Source organism: Pollachius pollachius (genome assembly GCF_949987615.1).
Source record: "Pollachius pollachius genome assembly, chromosome: 3".
In the NCBI taxonomy this organism is placed as follows: Eukaryota; Metazoa; Chordata; class Actinopteri; order Gadiformes; family Gadidae; genus Pollachius; species Pollachius pollachius.
In genome coordinates, this window is record NC_136936.1 from 20,365,600 (window position 1) to 20,391,374 (window position 25,775).

Genomic DNA, 25,775 nt, shown 5'->3' on the forward strand with positions numbered 1-25,775 from the left:
TTCCTATAGACTTATAGAACTATATAATAGACCTATACATCTAATTTAGGTTTTACGTGTTGTGCATACAGTGCCAAGGGGTCTTATCCACAATGATTATGACAAGCATGGCTTTCTTTCTAGACTGCGAGATCCCATTTGCAGGCTCAGTGGGAGTGGGTGCATCTCCATAAGAATACATAGAGAGAGAAAGAGTGAGAGAGCACCTCTCCATAAGAATACATAGAGAGAGAAAGAGTGAGAGAGCACCTCTCCATATGAATACATAGAGAGAGAAAGAGTGAGAGAGAGCCCCTCTCCATATGAATACATAGAGAGAGAAAGAGTGAGAGAGCACCTCTCTATATGAATAGAGAAAGAAAGAGTGAGAGAGCACCTCTCCATAAGAATACATAGAGAGAGAAAGAGTGAGAGAGCACCTCTCCATAAGAATACATAGAGAGAGAAAGAGTGAGAGAGCACCTCTCCATAAGAATACATAGAGAGAGAAAGAGTGAGAGAGAGCACCTCTCCATATGAATACATAGAGAGAGAAAGAGTGAGAGAGCACCTCTCCATAAGAATACATAGAAAGAGAAAGAGTGAGAGAGCACCTCTCCATATGAATACATAGAGAGAGAAAGAGTGAGAGAGCACCTCTCCATTTGAATACATAGAGAGAGAAAGAGTGAGAGAGCACCTCTCCATATGAATACATAGAGAGAGAAAGAGTGAGACAGAGCCCCTCTCCATATGAATACATAGAGAGAGAAAGAGTGAGAGAGCACCTCTCCATAAGAATACATAGAGAGAGAAAGAGTGAGAGAGCACCTCTCCATAAGAATACATAGAGAGAGAAAGAGTGAGAGAGCACCTCTCCATATGAATACATAGAGAGAGAAAGAGTGAGAGAGAGAGAGAGAGAGAGAAAGAGTGAGAGAGAGAGCACCTCTGTATATGAATATATATATATATATATATATATATATATATAGAGAGAGAGAGAGAGATAGAGAGAGCACCTCTCCATAAGAATACAGAGAGAAAGAGTGAGAGAGAGTTCACCTCTGTATATGAATATATATATATATATATATATATATAGAGAGAGAGAGAGAGAGAGAGAGAGAGAGAGAGAGAGAGAGAGCACCTCTCCATAAGGAAACATAGAGAGAGAAGAGGGAGAGAGAGCACCTCTCCATATGAATACAAAGAGAGAGAGATTGTCATGAAGAGGAGGAATGTCAAGCGAGCTATAGGATACCAACCCTAAACACCTCATATATTTTCCGGGCATCGACTTCCAGTTTGGGGAATAATCTTGATGGTTTGTGGATGATAGTATTTTGGTAGACTGTGTCAGTGGTTGATCTATTTATTGAGCATGTATTCCTGTATTTAACATCTATCAGGGGGATTGCATTTTGGGACAAAGAATGCATTAAAATATTAAATGTAATTTTTTTGCACCTGTATACATATTGGAAAGCAAAAGCATGCAGCCTTACGAGTACATGTATACACACAAAGACACCCCTGTGATGAACTGACTAAGCGTAGCCCCATCGGCTGGCATTTTTGCAGTAATAAACATAAATCATGCAAATGCAAAGCAGGACTACAGGAATGCTGTCAGGAGAAATCAGCTGCATCGTTATTTACCTTCACAGAGTTGTCAAGCTGGCCTGCAGATCAGCGCACAAGGTAAACAACTGGCCTGGCTGGAAACTCTGCAATTCAAATCTGCAGGGGTAAGACAAATGCCGAGGTACTGGGAGGCTGCCGAGTATACACAGCAGATTGGTTCTCGATCCATGACGCGTACCCGTAGAAAAACAGTTTTAATCTCACTTTTCAATGAGTCATTCAGGAAACAGCCAACAAAGCGAACATTATGCGCCTGTACTGCTTTTTGATGGATGGTCTTGTGTATACCTTTTAATTGACTCTTCATTGAGCCAAATAAGCCTTGCCAAACAACCGATGCTCAGCAGCACTTTGCATAGTTCCCTAACTTGGTTGTCTGCGGAGGTGGGAGGAAGCAATATTTTTTGGCGTTGTGAATACAAAGTCAGTGGCTTTCATTTAGACACTGCAGGCAGAGATTTCTTGTGGCTCACTGTGATACATTATATAAATACAATGTATATCCCAGTCTAAACCTAAATTGTTTTTTTCAGTGCGGGATCAGATTTTGCATTAATCAGGCCTAGGCTACAGCTGTGCACACAAAAACAACAACCCCGAAACAATGAACAATGGTGGGCAACAGAAAGCAGTAGCGTACTGGTAATTACAGCAATGGCACAAGCACATGGATGACTTCTCTGATGCCTAGGGGCTTGGTTTCTCTGTAATGATCTGGTAAGTACAGTCTGAATTTCACATAATCACAGCCATGTAAAAATTGGCAGAACCCCATTAGTCATGCACCATTCTTGAGCGGGGGTTAATTATCAACCGAGGAAATGCTGTTGGCAGGGGGGGGTATTGTGCAGCCTAAATGGCGGGTGGATGTGTGGAGGTGCCAGGGACATAGCACAGCTCCCCCTACAATAACTGGCACCTGCTCCCACAAAGGCCACTATTGAAAAACACCCACACTGAAAATAACAGGCTTACAAATTCCTCCCCGCAAATTCTATGAATCAGTATGCTTTTCACATCAGCTTTCTCTACTGTGTTTTGGGGAAAATGCACAAAAAATAAAAAAATGGAGGTGAACAGAAGATGAACGAACATTTCAGGCTCTGTAGTCTACCATCATTGTCAACATATCACTGCCATATCACTCAACTTCTTGTTCAACGCTGGGTGTTGAACTATTATTCATAGTAATGTTGGAACATAGTTAATGCTCTCCAGTCTACCTCATTTGCCCAATAAGCTTAGACATCCATCCTATGTACACAGCTGCTTACAGAAGCTAGTAGATAATATTGATTAGCTCGGGTTGTATTGACAGACATGTACGTGCATGCGTCAACCAAAGGACCTTGGACATAGCAGGATGTTTCATAGAGATAAAGTCAGTTTGTTGCTATTTTCCGATGAACATCCAACCGTGAAAGCCTTTCATGGCAAACTGACAACTCTTTTTCAAATGTTGAACCACTTCTCTCTCTGATGTATTTGTGTTTACTCTCCGAAATGAGTGATTTGATTGATGCTATACATTAGACTGTCTCTGTTAGCCATGTTTGCTTTTCTTAAATGGATTTCAACAGCTGAGTGATGTGCAGAGTTCCCTGCACCGAGGGATTCGTGTTTCAACTAAAATGTGCCTTTCAGTACAGGTTAACCGGCTTGCAGGTTTTTTGCTGAGACCCCCCATCCCCCCACCTACCTTCACCCACTTCTCTCTGGTTCGTCCATAGTTGACAATCCAGAGGGAAAGGCAATTTGGAACAGTATTAACCGCAGGCCAAACCTTTGACCCAAATAGCTTCATGTTGACAGAATGGGAATCTCACAACTTCTGACTGGAGTAGGAAATGCCTGCTACACATGCACAGATGTGCAGGCATGTTCATGCATGCACGCACGCACGCACACACATGCATCTTAAAACACACACAAACATAAACAGACATACACGTACACATACTCAAACACACACAAACATAAACAGACATACACAAACACACACACACACACACACACACACACACACACACACACACACACACACACACACACACACACACAACCCTCCTGGGCACTCCTTCACCTGCTGACCTCTCACTGAAGGGGGATTATCACAGTGGTGTGCTGGGAATGCAAGATCCCTGCTGACCTTGCAAAGAAACTTCACTGTATGCACTGAATGGACCATGATAGAAGTGATTTTTTTTACTGTTGTTGGTGGGTGGTTGATGAGTTCAGGACCTTAATAACTCTTGTTAGCATTGTAAATCCCCAAAACATCCTTTTAGTCATTCAACGTTGCAGTGCTATTGATATGCATACATGAGTTCTGACAGATTATCATGTTCATACAACAAAAAGTATCTTCATAATATAAAATGGAATGAAAATTAAATTTTCCTCACATCTTTTGATTATCTGTTTGTCAGCCAAAACGTTGATTCCATTCACACTAAACAGAATCATTACAGTTATATACCGAACTGTTCACACAATGTCATGTTTACACATGAGTAGATTGTAGTAGAGTGATTTTATTAATTTGTACAGAATAGCAAAAAGTTTGCCACAATTACAAGAGAGTAAGTTAATGATTCGTCAGCCCAATTTGAGCCTGACTTGAGTATTTATTTTCTCAGAGGTCACAAAACAAGAAGAAGCCTAAATCCCAGTAATGGTAATTATTGTTTGGTGGTCCAAAGGCTATTTTGTCACATCAACACCGGTGGTGTGTTTGTATGTGCGAGAGCACGCTGGCTTAATCATCAGAGTCTTGATTGTGATTGGTGGACTACTGTAATGCCTCCACAGTTGCAACCAGACGCTTGCTTATTATTGCTGAAAAGGATCAAATTGACTCTCTGCTGGATATTTTCCAGAAAACACCATTAGCTTGATGGGGAAAAGAGAGCTTTGCAAAAACCCTGAGGCTAAATGGGTAGTAAATGCAGCATCCCTACATAAACAAAGATTTTCTGAATATGCGGCTGCCATCTGATCCACAATTTAATTGACCTCTTGTCAATAACAACCTTGTAGCTGAATGTATTAAACTAAACATATTCTTGTCTAAATATCTTGCTCATGACCAAAAAGGAGATCCCCTCGTGCTCCAGGGGGTCGTCCTCCTGTCCTCCTGGCATGCATTAGGAATGCTTCTTTCCTGAGCTAACATGCTATACAACCTTATCGATTGGTTTAGCCAAGCATATAGGCACTGATAGAATCCTGAATTAGTGCTCCACATGTCACAGGAAATTAAGATGGTGTCAGACATGGAGTGAGAGGGAGGGGGAGGGAGGAGAGGGGCACTAAATGAAAGCTGTGTCATCATCTTACTCGGGTCACCTCTTGCTGACATACGTCAAAGCAGTTCCTATCTTTAAAGATAACCGTGTGAAACAATTTATCGAAAAGTATTAATAAAACACTGCATGTTTGTCTGCGCTGAATTATCATTCCTATGTACTTCTCCAGATTGAAGTAAATGTGTAATCAGGTATTTAATGCATGTGCATAAGATTTTTGTCAACCTCTCTGTCTACCAGCTTTCCTCATCAAAATAAATGATTTATGATTCCAAACGAATGGCAGTGCAGCACTCAATGCTCAGCCATCATTCAGCGAGCCCAAGTGTTTCCATTAGGAGGTGTGGGGACGTGTGGGGAGGTGTAGGGGGGAGGGAGGGGGGAGGTAAAGTCCTGCCTTGGCCCTCAGATGGCATATTAGTTCAATCTTCCCCATTCAGGTTCAGACCTTTTCAATTGGCCCCTGGAGGAATACCAGCTGTCAAGGCATTGTTTCAGAGTTCAGACGGACTGAGCGATACTGTCTTGTGGTGGGCTGGAGGCAACAGGCTCAATCAACTGAGGGAACAAACACATTCCCTTTTTCAGACAATACAAATTACATTTCAGGGATTTGTTAATCTGGGAAATATTAAGTTGTTCAATTCCTCTGTTTGCCTGAAACAAATCATATTCTATAAGCGTGGAACAGCATATTAGATCCTCCCAGGTAAGAATGAAACCAGGTGAAGGGGACACACACATTTGTTATCGGCCACTTAGATATAAGGCAAACATTTTGAATTGTGGTGAATTGATCAAGAAGATTAGTAACCTTGAAAAGTCAACGTGCGCTCCAACCTTAACAGAATAGGTTGTTTGTTTATGTCGTCCAAAGTGATCCATATAAATGTTTTAGCACCTATCGACTGTTCAGAGAAACAGCAATACGTCACGTATGTCAAAGCTCTGTCTTGCTAAAACAAAATAGACGATGTTTGTTTTATTCTCTTTGGAAAATAGGACATTTTAAGATAGTTTATGCGATTAAATGCGTTTTTATGACTTTTGTATTAATAGTGAATGTATATGGGGTTAGTATGTTAGTTAATGCAACATTTCCCCCAATAGAAATACATTGGCCTAAGCTGTTCAAAAAGAGGAAGAACACATATTTCATCCATAAATCACTCGAAAATCTAAACTTTTATTGAAAGAAAAATATCTAACAGCAGTATTCATTTTCCTAATTATCCTGTTAAACAAAAAATATTTATATACTGAACCTTTCAAAAAGATTTCTCGGCGGAAGAAGGCAAACATAAACTTCCATTTTGCACCACAAAAACATGTTGTCCTAGTCCATCCCAAAGAAGAAGAAGAAATGTCATCCCTGGGTCAATCGGCAATCTACGATTATATTGAAAGAATGTCATCTAACACCGGTATTAATGTGTCATGATTATCAAGTTCCATAAAAAACTGTCATCATCATAGCATCATCAGTAGTGTAAAATAGCCCTGAACACAACAGCTCAGATGACTCCACAATGCAAAGACATCGATTCAAACAACATGCAAGCTGATTGGCATCAGGGATAGCAGCGTCCATATGGATGTGCCATGTTGGATCATGTTGAAAATCATATGCATACACTAATTCAAGACTACGAAAGTAAAATACTATTTTTTTCGCTAGAAATATTATCAAAAGGCGTTTTAATCTTAAAATGTCCCATTTTCCACTGAGAATAAATCAAGACATTCGGCAAGACATAACCTTGACATATGTGATGTGTTGCTGTATCTTCAAAGAGTCGCTAAGGGGCTTAAGTGTTTATATGGGTCATTTTAGATGACATAAACAAACAAGCTATTCTGTTTAGGTTGGAGGACAGGCTGGAATAGTAGCTACTGAGATTGCTTGATGATTTAACGCACCAAAAGGAGTCACCAAGTGGCTCCCCTCTTTTCTCTGAGATTGTGGTTCAATATTCCTTTAGGGAATACCGGTCAGGCCAAATCCCCTTCTGAGACCACTGGAAGCCACTAGCTAAAAGGTTCGGCTCCTAGATTAATGAGCTTTAAAGCGGATCTTTAACTTGTGCCAGTGTTTGACTTTTTGAGCGTGGCATGACCAGTAAGGTCCTCCCCCGAGGCGCCCCAGTCGGCTCAGTGCACTCTTTAATTAAAGGGAATCATTGCCCAGTGAATGGATCCAGAGGGCTTTACTTAATACATTCAACACAGCTCCATAGCAAACATGACTCCATGGAAAGTATTAATATGTGTGATCACAGGTGCAGGGGGCCGTGGTGATGACATGCTGATACCGATATGCATTTTCTTTCATAATTATTTTAAAATCTTGCGATATAGTAACTGTTACACAGGCAATTACCTTCAAAGTGCAACTAGGGGGGGTTAATGAAATCGTTATATTCGAAACAATTTACAGCATGTCTTATTTCAAGGCTCAAGGTCATTGTAGAAGATAGAGATATAATAAAACCTTTGGAAGACAATATTTGGTAACACTTTATAATAAGGTGCCATAATATATAGCAAACTAGTCATTACCTAACCCTTTGTTAATATCCGTTAATTGTTACTAAAATATCTATTTGGCACAAGTTAATAGTTTTTTTTGTTGCTGGTTAGGGTTAGGGCCGTGTGTTAGGGTTAGGGTTAGGGTTAGGGTCGTGTGTTAGGGTTGGGTTAGGGCAAACAACTAATATTTAATTAATGATGAAAAAACGATTAACTTGTGCCAAATAGATATTTTAGTAACAATTAACAAATATTAACAAAGGGTTAGGTAATGACTAGTTTGCTATTTATTATGGCACCTTATTATAAAGTGTTACCCAATATTTTGCTCTGTTTTAAGCAAAGATACTACTAAGAGGATTTTTCGACAAGCATTATTAATAGTTCTTTCACTGGACACAGATCTGCTGATTGCATCGTGTGTTTATGTGTGTGTGTGTGTGTGTGTGTGTGTGTGTGTGTGTGTGTGTGTGTGTGTGTGTGTGTTTCATTGGTTTTTAACTTTTCAGAAATGATTGCCATTGTGATAAAAAATGTTCCCATGCAACTGCACCACTAAGTAGGGCAATTGTAATGACACAGCCTCCCAATCTGTGGTGTGCCATTTGTAAGAATTGTGTGAAACCCTTTTATCTTCTCCTTGTTCAGCGGGCACATAGAATTCTGACCCTCCAGCAGTCTTTGTGATTGAGTCTTTGGCTTCGGAAAGCTCAGCAGCAAATGTCACAAGCCTCAGTTTTCATTAACATTCCGGTCTTACTCACCAGGCCGTGTGTGTGTGTGTGAGAGAGTGTGTGTGTGTGCATGTGATTGTGTCTGTATGTGTGTGTGTGTGTGTGTGTGTGTGTGTGTGTGTGTGTTTGGGGGCGGGTGGGGGGGAGTGGATTTGCAGTATCTGGCCTCAGAGGATAATAATCAAATCCCTTTACGCTCCCTGTGTTTACTGAGACAAAACAGCAGCCTCGCTTAATGGTTCTCCTTGTTTGGCTCTCTTCAGTTTACGCTGCTTGTGTCAGGGCGTGGAAATCCAGATTGCAGAGTGAAATGGCGAATAGCATAGAAAAGCAAATGGAATTTAAGCAATCTGTGTTTGAAAATACAACTGAGATTTCAACAGAAAATAATACCCTAAAGGAAGACAATCAACTCACTATATTTAATAGAAGTTTTTACTTAAGATTGCCTAAATTAAAGGTTTTAATCACGTTCATGGTCAAGCTAAGTCCCGTTAAATGCTGTCAAGCCATTACAGGACACTGTAATGGCTTACTTCTTGTCTGTGATTTCCAAGCAGGGTCTTGACAATGCTTATCTCTGAAATTCCAGTTGCCCAGACTATTTTTTACGTGAACCCTAGTAAATAACTAAGTTTAAAACCAGATCTACACCAATAGGAAGATAATGCTATTGGCCCAGGGGGAAAAGCTATTCCGTATTTCTGATAAGAGCAGTTCTTATCAGATTAACCCTTTGACCCTGCTGAACAGTGAGCTGCACAAGTTTACCCCTCAAATGTCCTAAGTGCAAGCAAACATCCTTTTAGATTTTATATCAATTTAGGAAAACCCAAAAAGAAGGTGTCCCTGGAAATAATAAATCTCTTTGTACCATCTTTATTATACTGAAGCCGTGTTATACTGATGCTTTTAAAATAGGTTTTATGCAAAGCAGAGCCTCGTATGTATTGCTGTAAACAGAGAACACCTTTTTGTTATAAAAAAAAAGGTGAATCATGCAGTTGGAAGCTGGTTTTGCTGATTTATATGCCCTGTTTAGTTAGTTTCAGACCACGGACCTGGTTCACAGCTGGTGATGGATGCCCTCCACTTGCTGGGAGTGTATGCAGATGGATGGTGTGAAAAGAGCAAGTTAAAAATAAAAGCTTATTCTCAAATAATGGCTCAAAAACAATATGAAGTGTCCCAACTGGGTCAACATTATCCCTAGTATAAGGCTCCTCAGAGAAATGTAGATTATGCAAATAGGTTATTATATTTGCTTTTGATTTTTTTGGTTCAATTAGATAGTATGGCTGGTGCCCTCCATCATTATCACTAGAGATACGCATGAAATATCACTCAACACTGTCAGAAGATTTCATGATGAAAATATGCTGCCTGAGGTAAATTCTACCAGTCTTTACTTTCATTTCTTACAACCATTTCATTTTTTTGTTCAGCAAACACTATGCTCAAATTGTTAAATCCAGTTATGGCACCCCCTGTAACCAAAGCGGGATTTTACTTTGCGGAGACCTGCTTAAGCACAGTTTCTATATGTCTACCAACTCTGAGTGGTTCACCTTCGGAATGATTGACGTCTGCATTTATTCCCCATTGAGTCCCATTATAATAAATTATCAATGGAACATTTGCTGAAGTGAACTGGCTAATATAATTCTAATATCCATTTAGTTATGCCATATCATTTAATTTATAAAACCTTTATGCTGGCTGACTATACAGTGGGCAAAATGAAAACATCATCATCTTTAGGAGGAGATAAAAATAGTCACATTTTAGAGGCCTAGATATTGCTCATGGCTTTGAGACATATCAAAACACTTTGCTTGCAGGGATGAACCGTGAATCAAATAGTTTTACTCTCCAGAGTTTTTTTGTTTTCTTATGATTTGCTGCCTTATGGTTGTCAGTATCTGGTAAACAAGTATTTATCTATTCGAGATAGACTGCAGAAGCTGGCCATTGGTCAAAGTGATGCTGACATTACATTGTGCATGTTTTTGTGCGCGTGTTTGTGTGTGTGTGTGTGTGTGTGTGTGTTTGTGTGTGTGTGTGTGTGTGTGTGTGTGTGTGTGTGTTTGTGTAAATGTGTGTTTGTTTGTGTAATTGTGTGTGTGTGTATGTGTGTGTGTGTTTGTGTGTGTGTGTGTGTGTGTGTGTGTGTGTGTGTGTGTGTGTGTGTGTGTGTGTGTGTGTGTGTGTGTGTGTGTGTGTGTGTGTGTGTGCGTGTGTGGGATGCTGCACAGTATACCCTATTCAGAAACAGTTGACTGAGTCCAACTAAGAGATGGGAAGACCTGAATGTGGTAGGCAGTAAACTGACAATCGCTGAAGGGGATGGTATTTTTTCAGTTTTCTGGCATAATGCCGATAGGACTAGAGAGCAGAGGTTCTCCAAACACAACATTTTATTTTAAATCCAAAAGCAATTTTGAATGAAATGACAGCATGATATGTATTACAAAAAATACAATTATTTTATGAAATTTAAAATAATGATTTTTTGTTTTCTGTTCTGATTAAAATGATTTTAGCTTAAGTTGTATGTATATGTTAACAGCCAGCTTAGCCAGTGACTTTAGCAAGGAAATGTACAGTGCACCTTTGTAGTTCCCACTTAAAGAGAAAACATGTCTAACAGAAATGTAATCAATTATGTAGCTGCTTTTTGATAGAAAGTTACAGTGCTACCATGAAACACACACTGACTGTATTATAATTGGTTAAAGTATTTTGTATTTGAACATAATTTTCTGCAACTTCAATTATTTCCTTTAAATTTGAAAGGACATTTCACCTTGTTGTGAAACAGGATTAAATGGGGGCCATATTGTGGTGATTTATATAAGAAGCTAATGCAAATGAAATGCATATCTTGAAGTGTTTTCGAGTGTACCAGATATTCTTTAGACAGGAGGAGAGCGGCACGGACTAGGACCGAGGACAAGCACCTGCGCAGCCTCCTACAACATCAAATCAACCAGCAGCACAACAAGCTTATTGAATTAATGTAAAAAAACGAGCCAGGCCCCCAGCTCAGTAATTATAAATCAAGAGTAATCAGCAGAGCATAATTGATTCAGTAATTGTGTTTGCTTTCTTGAGCAAGGCCCAAAACTTTCCCAGCATGAATCATGGTAAGATGCCATTGCTGTCACAGCACTGCAGCAAATGTTTTGTCAATATTTAAACAGCAAAGTTAGTTAAAAGGTTCCTTTATAATATATTTAAAAAATATATTTTTTCTCAACAATGTTAGGACAGGTTGAGGTATTTCATAAATGCTATCTCAGAAGAAATATCTCATATATAAGCCATCTCAAGTTGTCTCAGGTGTGTCATCCCATACAAGCTATCTCAGAGTAGCTATCTCAGATCAGTTTTCTAAGAGGAGCTATCTCAGATCAACTATCTCAGAGGAGCTATCTCAGAGGAGCTATCTGACAGGAGCTATCTAATATCAGCTATCTCAGAGGAGCTATCTGACAGGAGCTATCTAATATCAGCTATCTCAGAGGAGCTATCTGACAGGAGCTATCTAATATCAGCTATCTCAGAGGAGCTATCTCAGAGGAGCTATCTCGGAGGCGCTATCTCAGAGGAGCTATCTCGGAGGAGCTATCTCAGAGGAGCTATCTAATTTCAGTTATCTCACAGGAGCTATCTCAGAGAAGCTATCTCACAGGAGCTATCTCAGAGAAGCTATCTCAGAGGAGCTATCTCAGAGGAGCTATCTAATTTCAGTTATCTCACAGGAGCTATCTCAGAGAAGCTATCTCAGAGGAGCTATCTCAGAGTAGCCATCCCAGATCAGCTATCTAATTTCAGCTATCTCAGGCAGGCTCACCGTTTCACAGAGACGAGGGACTCAAGGGCGTCAAGATTGCATGCCCACCTTCAATTGTATCAGCCCCTCCTCTGTCTGGTTCTGGTTATCTAGAGGGGTGACAGAAATAGTCAGGTTCTGCCTCTCCAACGACTCTGCCATCGCACCTGATAAGAGAGACAGGGAGCAGGCGAGCCTCATGATCACTCAACACAGAGAGAGCCCTCAGCCCTCCTGCGCTCTGGCAAAGGAGACATTCTCTTTTTGTCACTTTCATCCTGAGTTCTACATGACACATATGTCTTTGCTCTTAATTAACACATTACTAGCTCTTATTATGCATAGTTGATGTTTATTATTTATATTTATTTATTTATTTTCCTGATATCTGTCCTGATATTTATATATATGTTCTTTCATTCTCCTCTTCTTCTAACACTTTAACCAGTCACTTCAATTTACAAACTGTCAATTGTGGTTGAATTCCTTCCCGAAGCCAGTACAACTTGGTCATGGTTTTTCTTGGAGACTAATCCCCACTGCCATCTCTGTCCACACTTCATGGCTTTGATGCACTTGGAAAAATCAAGGCCAGCACCATTTTTGTGCTTGAGGAAAGCAAAAATATTGTCATTTAAAACAATATTATAAGGTATTTTTTCCTGTTCAATGACCCTTTGCTGCCAGCAACATCAAGCTCCATCTGAAGTTCAGAGGCCCTAATGCTGCTCTATCCTCCCCCTCTCTGAGTAGCTGCATGTTGACAGTCCCTTACGTTCCCCTTCCATTTCACACCTGTCATCCCACATGAGCCGTCACAGAGCCAACAGCCTGCACAGTGTGGGCCAGTGGTTCCCATCCTTGGGGTCGGGACCCCGGGTCCCATGATAGGCATATTGGGACAAACATGGAAAAATTGGGGTTAGAAAAGTCTCAATCATGCTTCCGAAATCGTGTCAGTGGTTGGTGATGCTACATTTTTATGAATTTAAAATTTCCTTTGTTTCCGCCATTTATATATATGTATATGGCGGAAACATAGGAAATATAAATTCATAAAAATATATATATATATATATATATATAATAACAATAATAATTATATTTTTCCAATAAGACATTCAAAAAAGGCAAAAAGAAGACAAAGACATGAATTGGATAAATACGATCAAACAGTGTGAATGCGCTTAGCTTGCTACTAAGGTATATGGAACCAGCATCTGGAACCGTACAGTCATGTGAAACATGTCAGAAAGTCATGGTTTTCGACAACGACTTGTATTCCCATTAGACTGGCTGAAATGTCAAACTGTCGCAGTCTGACTCCTTCACAACAGAATTGATTTGCTTTTTTTCTGAATCTCTGTCTAGTTAGCCTCAATCACCCGTGGCCCTGTCTATTTCTGTGCTCTGGTCTGCTCCGGGGGCCACTCGGAGAAAGGCTCTTCCCTCAACCTGTTGGAGTGGAGTGGACCGTCTGCGGGCTTATCCCGGGTTGTCGGAGAGCAGTAAACACTCATTTTCATGGCTGTCAGTTGGCTGAAGGCGGGCAGCGGTGTGGAACGCATCGCTGAGTATATCAGCCACGTCCCCAACAGCGGCGGAATAAAGCAGGCTTCCTTAAGCCGGGTTGCTCAGGCTCTATTACATTCCGCTGGCCATATCCCCGGGAAATATTGCCACTGCTTCTGAGTCTGCTTACATCGTGGTTTCCTTACCTTCTGTCCTTGAGAGTTAAGAAATATATACGAGAATCACTCTTGTGTGTGAACACATGTTTTACTGATATATATTCAGACGTTTGTGATTATTATTATTATTAATTTTTCTCAAAGAAACAAAAGTGCCATACTGCTGGCAATAGCAGAATGATTATGTCCCCTTATTCAGTCTGTTGACCTCGAACCATATAGAGTGCTCAATTAATATGTTCCTTTCCTTGTTTCAAGAAAGATGTCCTCCTTGTTTTCTACTGTTTACTTTGGCTTCTTTTGTGTAGCCTAGTCATCCAGATTTAGCTTGGAAAAGCGCAGCCCAATCTTCAGTTCCTTAATGGTACAGACTGCACAATTGATTTCAGGCATTGGAAGATAGTATCTGTATGTTTTGTCTGCCAGAGAAGGGAGTTGAAAGGAAAGTGGGCTACATGTATGTGGCTGCAAAGACTTTGCCTGGGTGGATACTGCCTGGACTTGTGTACCAGCGAGGAACTCCATCCATTTCAACCAACGTCCACAAGCTCCCCCACACTATTGCCTTGTCCCTGTCTCACATTTTGCCTGATCTTATGCATCCCAAACTCAAATTGAGCTTTGATCAATTTCTGTATTTAGTGGGAAAATCCATTCAACAAAGAAAATTACCAAACAAGATTCTTGACAGCCATTTATATATGTTCTTGTTGTGTTGTGTGCTTCTAGATGTAAAATGACACGGTGCGGTTTGTTGTGCATGTTTAAGAATTTGTGTGTTCCCTGTGTGATTGTGTGTGTGTGTGTGTATGTGTTTATGTTGGTGTTCACAGTGGATTGTGTGCGTGTGTGTGTACAGGTTTTTGTCAGGTGATCCATCAGATTGTAATACATAGACCAGCTGTGGTGGTGAAGTGCTTGATCTTCTCCTAGGGCTGCCATCCACTGGTAGCTCCCACACTGCTCCCTATATTTCTTCATCTAATTAGATTGCAGCTTGTCAGCAAGTCATCCCTCCACCGCCACACACCGCCTCTGCTGCTTTTTGCTCTGCCAAGTGTTCTCGACTGTGCTCTGCCTACGTAACCCAACCAGCTATCTATCTATCTATCTATCTATCTATCTATCTATCTATCTATCTATCTATCTGTCTGTCTGTCTGTCTGTCTGTCTGTCTGTCTGTCTGTCTGTCTGTCTGTCTGTCTGTCTGTCTGTCTGTCTGTCTGTCTGTCTGTCTGTCTGTCTGTCTGTCTGTCTATCCGTCTGTCCATATCCATCTATATTTCTGTCTATTTTTTCTGTCTATCTGTCTGTCTGGCTGTTTGTCTCTTCCTGCCTGCATTTCTGTATCTGTTCTACAGTCTGCCTGTATTAATGCTCTGTATTTATTTCCTACCTCCTTCCATGCCTCATTTTCAGCTTTCCAAGTCTAATCATGTTCAATTGTACACATCTGCCCTCCTTGCACTGAGGCATCCCACTTTGTTTTGTAGCAGGGTGTCAGCAGTCAACATGTTGTTTGTTGGTGCTGGTGTATCCAGGGCGTGATGAAGACTCTGCTCAGAGTAGATCCACAGTGACAGATGTATCGTAGCTTCCTTCACTCACTTCAGTTTTTTTTTTACAGCACTTTAGTGGTACTGACAGACCCGCAGCGCCTGCATACCTGGACCAAGGTTCAGATACACGTTTAGTTTAGCCTATTCAAGAAAAGAATGACAAATGGTCATTTCAGTTGTTTTAATGGTTGTTTCACGTCTTTAATGTACCCTTTGAGAAAAAGGTGTAATTGGTCTGTTTACAAAAACTTGGCTGGCAACTGCCATGAAACTCACAAATGTGTAATATATTGGATGGTTTCATTCCTCACCTTTGCACTTGTAGTGGATAATGAGTATCATCCACCACACTAACTATTGAAGTGCTTTGAGTGTCTTGAAAAGTGCCACTGTTAAATGCAGTGAATTATTGTTATAAATATAACAATGCATCACTATTCTAGGCATATCTGAGCCGATAGCTGGATCCAGGCGTTTCTCATTTGATTTTCCTTGTGCAGTGTTGTTTGTGTTTCTGTTTTAAAACAATTCAAAGGGGATACCGTACACCACAACATGGCATCAAATCATTGAATTGTTGCTGATTACGCAGAAACAGCACAGTTCCTGTCACTCTGCATTTTTTTTATGGCCACTGCCAAGCAATAAATAGCATGTCTGGATTACAGTGTGTTATGTGAGGGAAAAGAGTGTCTAATTGCACTGGCTTTGTACAGCTTCACAAAGAGTCAGGCGGCTTTGCTAATCTAGGGCTCAAGGCGGGAAGCTTTTGACAAAATAATCAAAATATGGAAAATGTGGAAATGACGAGCGGATTGATTTGGATTCAGAACATGACGTTGAGGGAAAATTTCAGATTGTGTTTTTCATTATTTCAAATTCTCAAATGTGACAATATTATTGAATATGATCTAATGTTTTATTCCCCAAATATGATTATTTTCATATCCTCTCCAACAATGGTTGATTTGTAAGGTTGAAACTTTCATGTTTTGTTGGTTCTTGGGAATGTCGGTTCATGGACCTGAGATTTCTACCTATGCCCTCAAAGATGCATAAATCATCTGAAGGTGTCTAAAGCTTTTCTGTGGCAAAATTGTCCTTTGCTTGTGAAAGGTGCCCTGGAGTCTTTAGGGGCAGACTGTTGTTGTTGACTTGTTGTCTTCAAGTTGGAAATCAATGCATCTCCACTGATAAGGGCTAGAATGAGCTATTGGTCTGCCTATTGTCTTTGTTCTTCGCCATTAAGGAATGGGCAACTGACCTTAAGTGAAGATATCATGTAGAAGTAGTTCCTCTTTTTTTTTTTTTCACAATATATAAGCATTATACATGGTATGGAGAAATGCAAATGTTTTTCCAATAAGGAACAAGCAACATGTTTCAATCATATTATTAAATAATTGAATATCTAAGGCTACATTCGAATTTAATATTATTGTTGAATTTGTTGGCTGGTTTTGGAATGGAGTTGAATTTAAAACATTTTTTTCAGATGAAAAACTGGGCTTGTCAGAAAACAAAGAGATAACTGTCCCATACGATAAACTGAACTATTGACTTGAATAAATATGACTGAATGAAATGGTTTGTAAATGGAGGGTTAGTTGGCTACCTATATCTATTTAAAGGCTTTGAAGGTGAGTGTCTGGCTATTATTCTGCAGGTGCAGGATCGATAAGGTAAGGGACATTTTTAAGTGGGGAACATTTTGCTACAGGCAACATTGGATCAAGGGCCTGGTTTGTATTCAGAAGGAGAAAAATGACTCTCTGAAAATGTATTCTGCAGACCGAATTTACAAACACAGTATTGTGTGTAGAATGTGTTAGCTGCTGCATTATTTGACCTATCCATTCTGCACTAAAAACGGTATGAAAAACAGACTTTTTAAAGAAGCATTATGTTTACCAATTTGCATCAAGTCAACACAAATACGAACATAAAAACAAACACTGCACACTCAGTGTTTGTGAAACACAATCTTTACATTTCAACCAATCACGATATAATATTGCTTCAATCTATCATCAACAGGACTTTTGAAATTAATACACGCACGCACACACACACACACACACACACACAAACACACACACACACACACACACACACACACACGTCACACACACACCCATACACACACAATTCTTTCAATCGTTACCCGTCTCTAATTTCACCAATCCCTAGAGGCATGGTTGAATCTTACTTTTGCTTGCTGAATGGCAGAATGAAGGAAATCCTTTTCGATCCTTTCCTTTTCAATCTATTAGTCATCGTAATAGTAATCCCTCAGCATAGTCTAGTGGGTGCATATTTTACCCTATTTCTTATAGACACGTTGTGGGCCTTCAGGCTGTTATCTGGCTGTGTCTCCCTGCTGGTAACTCTTGTGAACTTTAATGATTGGGATTTGTAATGGGCTCATGGTTGATTCAGTGGGCCAGCTCTGGGGGATCCATCAAAGTAGGCTCTTGTGGCCACATGTCCCTTGTTTTTCCGATTTTGACCCTCTTGTATGATATAATGTGGAAAATAAATGGCGTGTGGATGTGTGGAAAATGATGGTACGTTTTTTCAGAGGATGATTCAGATTCAATAATTACTTTGACTTGTAGTGTAATCAAACATTAAAAATGTGTAGATATAGCGGACAGCTCACCAAAAGGGGGTCATAATTTATACAACTACTTCTAAGAGATAAGATGGGTACATTACAATATTCACACCTGTTTGCTCTCTGTGGAAAGGAGTTATACCCCATGTTCAATGCGGCACATTTTGTCTGGTCTTTTGAATTATTTTCAAGGCGCTTCAAGCGACAATGGTCCTGATGTGTCTGTAAGAGGCCTGAGCCATTACCCTCTCGCTTTGAGAAGAAAAGGTGCCGGCTGGGAAGTGGAGCGGCTACAATAACCCGTGATTGTTTGAAGCAGATTGCTATTAGCTGGTAGAGAGGGGGAGCTATTAGGGTGGAAATGAAGCATTGTTAAAGAAACATAAGACTTCCCTTGGCGGATGATAGCCTCCTGAAGGGGTCTCCGATTAGATCTGGCAGGTGCTCTTGGGGAGGGGAGAATGGTTTGTTACGCTACAAGAATATTCCCGGCTCATGAAATCCGCTTAGCGAGGAATATTAAGTGTCATTACAAGTGGTAGTATGGGAGGAAGGAAGCACACTGATCTGAACGATTTAACAAGCGCTGTTCGCCTCGCGCTCTTATGGTTTCCCCCAGAGTCTCATTGGCCAGCAGTCGACTCATGGGAAGATATCCACAACACAAGTGTGACAGTCGTGTTAAAGTGGAGCGCAGACCAATTTGAACACGATTTAGAAAAATTCCTAGAGTGAACCAAATACTTTACCTCTGTTGTTTATTGTAGCAATGCCTAAAAATATTAATATACTGTTCCTTTGAACCCCAGAGTATCCCAAATGGATACAATGTATTGTATCCAATGTGTGCCATGCATAGTATTCCCTTTCCTATTTCTGCAGTATCTCTGGAATATACAATCCAATCAATGAATAAGAAGAAATTTGATTAAAAAACTGCAATTGATGTGTGCAGAGAATATTATATTTGTATGGCCTGTTGTTGTTGAACAGTGATCCATCTTTTCAAGTTGCATTGATAAACTGAACACCTATATATTTGGATCCACAGCATCTTCCTCTAAGGACCACCCTGGCCGCTTCATGACCCCGGGAAGCCCCCTACTGAGGGCCGCCAGCGTGGCCCCCACCACCAAGGACACCAGCAGAAGGCTGCCCATGGTCACCACGGCCCCTCCGCTCAGCATCCCCCACCAGCGTTCGCCCTATCACAACCCTTCCTCCCAACAGCCCCTGTTGGGCCCCTGGGCCCGGCCCCACTACGGTGAGGGTGGCCGGGCGATGGATAACAGTCACAGTTCCCTTCCCTTTTCCACCAGCCAGTTTTCTGGGGCTCCGCAAATGGCTGTGCACGGGAACGTCCCACTGTTCCCCGTAACTCCACCGCTGAAGAGCGCACTTGCCGGATACGGGGGGTCCGCTGGGGAGGGGGCTGACCGCCCCGACCAGTGGCCCATCCCCGTCTTAGCGCACACCCCCGAACCCCCTCGTCTTCCAGGCCCGTCTGATCGAGCGGCCCAAGTGCAGTTGCGAGACATGGAGCTGCCTGCCCGGGTGTCTCCTAGTGCCACTACTACTGCTAGCACTACGACTACGGCACCAGGGAAAGACACAGCAGCTGTGGGCCCACTACTGCTGAGGAATGACTCATCTGCAATGGGCGGCAGCACATTAGCAGGTAGTCCCGGTGGTATGGACGAGGGGGCCACTAGCATAACGACCACCCCACATAGCCCAGGTAAGAGAAGGTAGATGTGTGCATCCTGCTGCAAATAACATGAGTAGAACTCTGATGCATTATTGTGTCCAGAGCAGAACCCAAAATAAGCACACTTGTGCAAAACTAAATGGAAACAATATTTTTTCTTAACATTTTGAATTTGGTTTTGGCATATTTTTATTACCGGTAATCAGATTTTATATTCAGGTTCTTTTTTCACAGTGTTTTCACAAGGCTTTTTCCAGTGAGACATGCAAACCAGAAATGTTTGAAACATATGTGGGTGTGTGTGTGGGTGGGTTGGTGTGATACAATATAGCAGTAATTGTATCAGCTCACCACATAATACGTTGTTGACAGATGACTTGCATGGAGAGTGTTAGTTTCTTCAGAGGGAAACTCATCACTTTTTAACTCCACAAGACCACAACCTGTCTGTTCTGTGCATTAGAAAATATTAAATTTCATCATTATGTGATTCGATTACAATCAGAAAATTTGGTACACAATTCAATCAATTAATAAGCGGAAAGTATTGATTATGCAAATGTTAATTGTTACATGTCTCTATTTTAACATTGAAATCAATGTGAGAGTTACACTTGATTCTCACATTTAAAATAGATGTCTTAGCAATCAATCTAAATCTACGTATTCCTTAGGTTTTCAGACTGTCCAGAAGACCTTCTCAGCCTTAAGTCATTGTCGTCCTATTCCAACACATGATATGTCTTCATCATTGCAGCGTCCTGCCACATGGACTTCAGCGGGCCTCATGGCGTTATCCAGGCTCTGCCACAGGCCATATCTACTGTCCACTCTGCGACTGACTGCACCTACAAGGTCATCATGTACATGGGCTACGGAGTGGAGATCCAGGTAGGAAGCAGTCATGGGGCTCTCTCCCTGCAGGGATTTAGTGACCAATGCTTGAATCTAAGTACTTTAACTTAGATTTAAGCACTATTATTTGAGTGTACTTTTAAATGGCAAAGCCATCCATCAGATGTTAGTAATGGAAAGGCTGAGAATATTTGTTTCCAGTTGGCTGCCTGCCCTTATATGAGACAATTCCGAATTTTGACTGCTCCCGGCTCATTTCTGACAAACCAGGGCATTTCTATTATAGAGATTTATATTTATTTTCTGATTGGTTTCGGGAATCCATCTTGCCTGACAATCAAAATGCGAAATGCAACACTTTTCAATGGACGATGTGGAAGGTTGGTTGCTTAGTTTCAAAATTGTGCTCTCTGCACTCTGTCTTAATAACTCTCCTATCATACATACAGCAGCTGTAAAGCATTATATACCCATGCTAATATATTGATGGCTTTTCTGCAATTAAAATCCTCAATGTGACTTACTGACATCAAAATCAATAGAAGGATTGCAACCTATGCACTGTGTGGTCTTTTTTATATTGATATTGTGTTGCCTGTTCATAATGACTTTGGACAGAATCCAACATTTTTCTTTTCATGTTGAAATCATTGGTCTCGTTGACCCAGTTGAAATACTGCTCCATGGATTTGCCAGATAAATGTTTGTAGTTAGCATGTTTACTCTTTTAGGAACCCTCTGAAGTGACCCTCTCTGGCGATATATTGGGCTCATGCTGTTAATATGATGCGCATGAAGTAAAATCTCTGTGCCATATTTAATGTGACAGAGTTATAGGATTTAACCAGAGGGATAGCGTTGGAAAAGACCTAGGATTCCAGTATGATGATTCTTGAAGTTGCTCACTCGCTCTATATACTCATAGTACCCAAACATAACAGTAGAGCAGACAGATTTCAGCAAAATAATTTGTGTGGTTGTTGTTTTGTTTAAAGATAGGATTGTTTCTTCCATTCTATCAATCACAATTAGGCCTTTCTTCTGCACAGCTCCTTCCCCTCTGGTGTGTGAAAGGTGGGCAGAGAAGGTGAGGCACGTAAGTGCTCAGGCAGGGAGGCATATAGCAGGTCTGTCCCCAATGTCACCTCCACAAAACGTGTTTGGCTTATTCAGATAACTGACGGACGCTTCCGGCAATTACAACCACTCCTTCCACTCTGGGGTACTTAGAGTTGCTGTGAGGCGTCTGACCTTTTGAGGGAGGCTGACTCTGTGATTTAAACAGAACCTCTCCCTCTCTACCTGCGCGCCTCCCTTGCCCCGCATGATTAACTCTGAGAGCAAGGCTTCTTTGCCGCGCATAAAATATACAATGGCCATTACGCCGCTGACCTTCCGGATGCCTGGGCCAATATATTTATGATATGAAAAATGAATATGTGGTTGCAAATCATCGCCAATGAAGCGTCCCGCTGCTCTGTGTCTCTCGGCTAGGGCGAGGAGAGGAGAGGGGATCACAGGAGGGAAAAAGAAGGAGACTGCCCAGCTGTCTGCCTTGCTTTCATTATTCAGAGTGACTTCCACATAGGATTCCGCTTAGGTTGTGGACACTAATGAATTGCTCATGGATTATTTGTCCTCTGGCCTTTGTTTGTTTATAGGACCCTTTTTAAATGTATTGTGGGTGAAATGTATCCCCAGCTTCTCTTAGTTAAATTAGCAAACCACAAAAAGGGCTCGGGCCCTAGAGAGATAGACAAAAACATTTGAAACAGACTTCAGATCACTAATCTTCAATGAACATATTGGGTTAACTGCTTTATTATACATTAAGGCTGGGGTTATAATGTGCCTTATCTACAAATAATACATCCTGATTAATGTACACTAAGTCCATGTCTTTGTCCACTGTAGATTGGACAATGGTTAATCACGAGATAGGACAGAATTTCTCTTCTGATTGAGATTGATCATTTATAATAATAATAATAATAATAATTATTGTATTTAATAATCATTCATGCAGACAAATATAGCATGTTAATTGTTAGATTGTTGAACACAAAGCATGTGGAGATATGCTTCTAATAAAGGATAGAGTGGAGGAGAGGGAGAAAGTGAGAAGAGGAAGACTTTGGACGACTATCCGAATATAAAAGTCCAGTTCAAAGGTTCATTTCATAAATGCATTTAGGGAGATTAATATTGATGAGTGTTTGACGTAAACATGAACACACACATACAAAAGAACGTTTTTGAATCTTATGGATTCTAGCTAAATTTGAGTTGACTTCTTGGTTTGAGAAACGTAAAAATTAATAATTGATTCAAGTTTTATGTTTAAGCAGTTGTCAGGGCACAAAATGATGGTGGATAATGTTACATAAGATATCAGGTCAGTCTCAATAAAAGATAACAGTAGAATGGCAATTGCTCTATGAACTATACTTCATGATTTTACCTTTCTTTAGGGCAAGGCTTGATGGAAATCGACTACACTAAACTTTTGTCAATGTGTACAAATTGCAATATATTGCTGTGTTATTATCGTCGTCTTCATGTGCTATTCGTTTTTAATATTCAGCACTGTGTAATGCTTAACATCATATGCCCGCATTGGGGTCAATACACAACCATTAAACAACCACACTACCAATACCCATGCCATGTGGTGCATGTGCATGCACACATGGACACAAACGTATACAGCTCTATTACAACAAAATGTATGAAACTGCTTTTTGCCTTACAGGACATTTGCTAGGACATTTAGATTTTCCACCACTTTTAAGACATTGGGGGCTTAGCCCAGGACCTTAATAAATAAGAAAATATTGATCTCTGTAGGTGGTACAGTCAAGAGCAGAAAAGTAAGATTAAGTGCCTATTCTAAAAAAACACAGACAGACCGGCACTATTCGGCTAAATGATCGAGACGATTCAACCTTAATCTTTTCCAATACGCCCTTCATAATTGAGTAGCTCTATGCTTTTACACACTGGAAATATAGAAGAATAGTTTTCTTCAAGAATGGTCTAATAAAGTCATGGGTATTGCTTGGACCAGCTATATTGAAATGCAGGGTACCTACATCCTTCCTAGCATGTGGACCATTTTTAGATTGATTAAAATCATTGATAGGGACATTTCGATGGTCCTTGACATTGGTAAGGACGTGTCCATACCGTCCCAACGTAAACCTACGCCAATGGCCACAGTAGAAATAAAGAACAAGGCCAAGAAACTCGAGGGCTAAGTTTAAAAAACAGTACGAAAATGAGTTGCTAGGACAGGGTCTTGACGCATCACTTTAAAGGCATACGTATCGTTCGGGGGTATTGACTCATCGATCGATATTCTCAATTGCTGTGCCAAGCTAGACACCACCTTAGTTCGATAAAGCAGCAGTTCTATCTTTGGCCTTGGGCCGCTGTAGGGATGGCAGAGATTGATTGCTAAGCGTTTGTCACTACGGTGACACCCGAAGAGGCCTAGGCAGCGCTCATTTCTTGTCCGAGTAACTGCAATTATCTAGTTGGTTTTTGGGTTAGGTTTATAAAAAATGTCAAATGAATGAAATAGAAATTAAACAATACATACTGTAGTTGTTGCTTGTGTAAGGTAGAACCACTCAATTGGGTGTGCTTAAAAGATTATGCTCATCGAAATATTGTCCTTCGTATTGGAGAAGGTTATTCATATACACATCTACACATCATTCATAATTGACTCACCCTTAAATCACCCAAATTGGGCTGATCTAAAGGTGTTAGGGTGAGGGTGTTAGTGAGACTGTTTGTGAGATTAAAACAACAATCAAGAATACATATAGAAAACAACCTGTTCCTCACACAATAAACAAGAATGACCCTTGAATTGACACAGAGCGGTGAAGACAGCGATGGTTGCCTTCTCCTTCAAAGTGTAGTTACAAAACCCAGATGACCTGAGATTGCTTCAATTAGAGCTCTCCTCACAGAAACTCTCTCTCATGGTAGCAGGGAACCAGGAGACCTTGTGACACTGGAGGCACTTCACTCGGCAGGTGAGGTAGACGTCGCACTCTGCGGTTATCTCGCTGTAATTGTTTCTGCCACCCTGCTCCCGAACCTACCAAACGGGTGATAGAAGTGAGAACACAGAGCGAGACACTGATTGGTGTGGTCGTTTGCATCTCCTCCCACAGCATGTCCCAGTTGTGCCGGAACAATCTCTTATCAACTTTGCCGAACCCCTCTCTGCAGCAACACATTCAAATGCTTCAGTTCAGCAAAGGCTGTCTAAGACCATTTACGGTTGGGACAATTATGAAGCAGAGATCACACAATCTTCTTGTTAGTCTTGCCTATTTAATCCATCTGGATGTACTCAGGTGCCTCATTTCTTCCTGTGAGTGACATTGTTGTTTTTGTTTTTATAGCAGACACACCATGCGAGGTCACAGGTGTATAAGGCAGAGTGAATCACAAAGAAAAGCATATTCCGTAACATCACACGCTCCTCTCTCTCCCCAGCTCTCTTTCTCTCCGTCTCTCTAATTCTCTCCCTGTGCAGCCTCTATCCCCTCAACTATTGTACCTGCCTGTTGTTGCTCCATGGTTTGAGGTGTTCATGTCGGGGGCTGAGGAAGGCTCTTTCTGCAGTGTGTGAAGGCTCTTTCTGCAGTGTCCCCACACACACAGTTTGTGTTTGTGTGTCTATATGTGATGAACACATACACAAATGCATTAATATGTTCTAAACAGTGAGAGGCACCTCTTCATTCCTCCTCCCCGTGCCCTTGGGTTTCTCTCTTTGGATTTAGGAACCTTCAAGACTGACCATCTCTTCCAGCCTTGATACTGGATTGTGTGAGGAGAGAGAAGAAAGACATTGTCAAGAAGAAGAATGCATTTAAAATAGAGACCAGATAATAGGAAATGACTAAATCTCACTGCATAGAATTTTGAGGGGTAGGTAAGCGACAGGGCTGCGATAAGGAAGAGGAATAAATGGAATACTGAATAGAGAAAGACAGAGAGGAGCAAAGCAATTGGAGCCCGGGGGGGGGGGGGGTGGGTGTGTCAGACATTGGGGTGAATCGATTGTGTGAGGTTAATAAAGTTCCCCTTGGGCTCCGTTTTAGCAGGAGTTGGTCAATACATTAGGCCGATCCGGTGTTATACCCCGCTGATGGGGAGAGAGGTGGATGGCAATACTGCAGACAGATACATGCATCATATGATCAGCTGCTCGAGAATCCTCCCGTGTCCCTGTGATTTCATTGCTGTTAATGAAGCTACTCTGCTTTTGTGTTGTAAATAAACTAATAC

At 41.0% G+C, this 25,775-nt stretch overlaps 1 protein-coding gene across 1 annotated transcript in view; it reads left to right on the forward strand.

Moving 5' to 3' along the window:
- The window catches only part of LOC307073763 (seizure protein 6 homolog), a gene marked incomplete at both ends in the record, with an annotated part of 57,976 nt that overhangs the window by 5,466 nt on the left and 26,735 nt on the right, over window positions 1–25,775 (forward strand). The window contains 2 exons of the mRNA XM_079733723.1: window positions 18,951–19,637; window positions 20,365–20,498. Coding sequence (XP_079589849.1) covers window positions 18,951–19,637; window positions 20,365–20,498 — 821 coding nt within the window. The remainder of the gene's footprint in view (window positions 1–18,950; window positions 19,638–20,364; window positions 20,499–25,775) is intronic.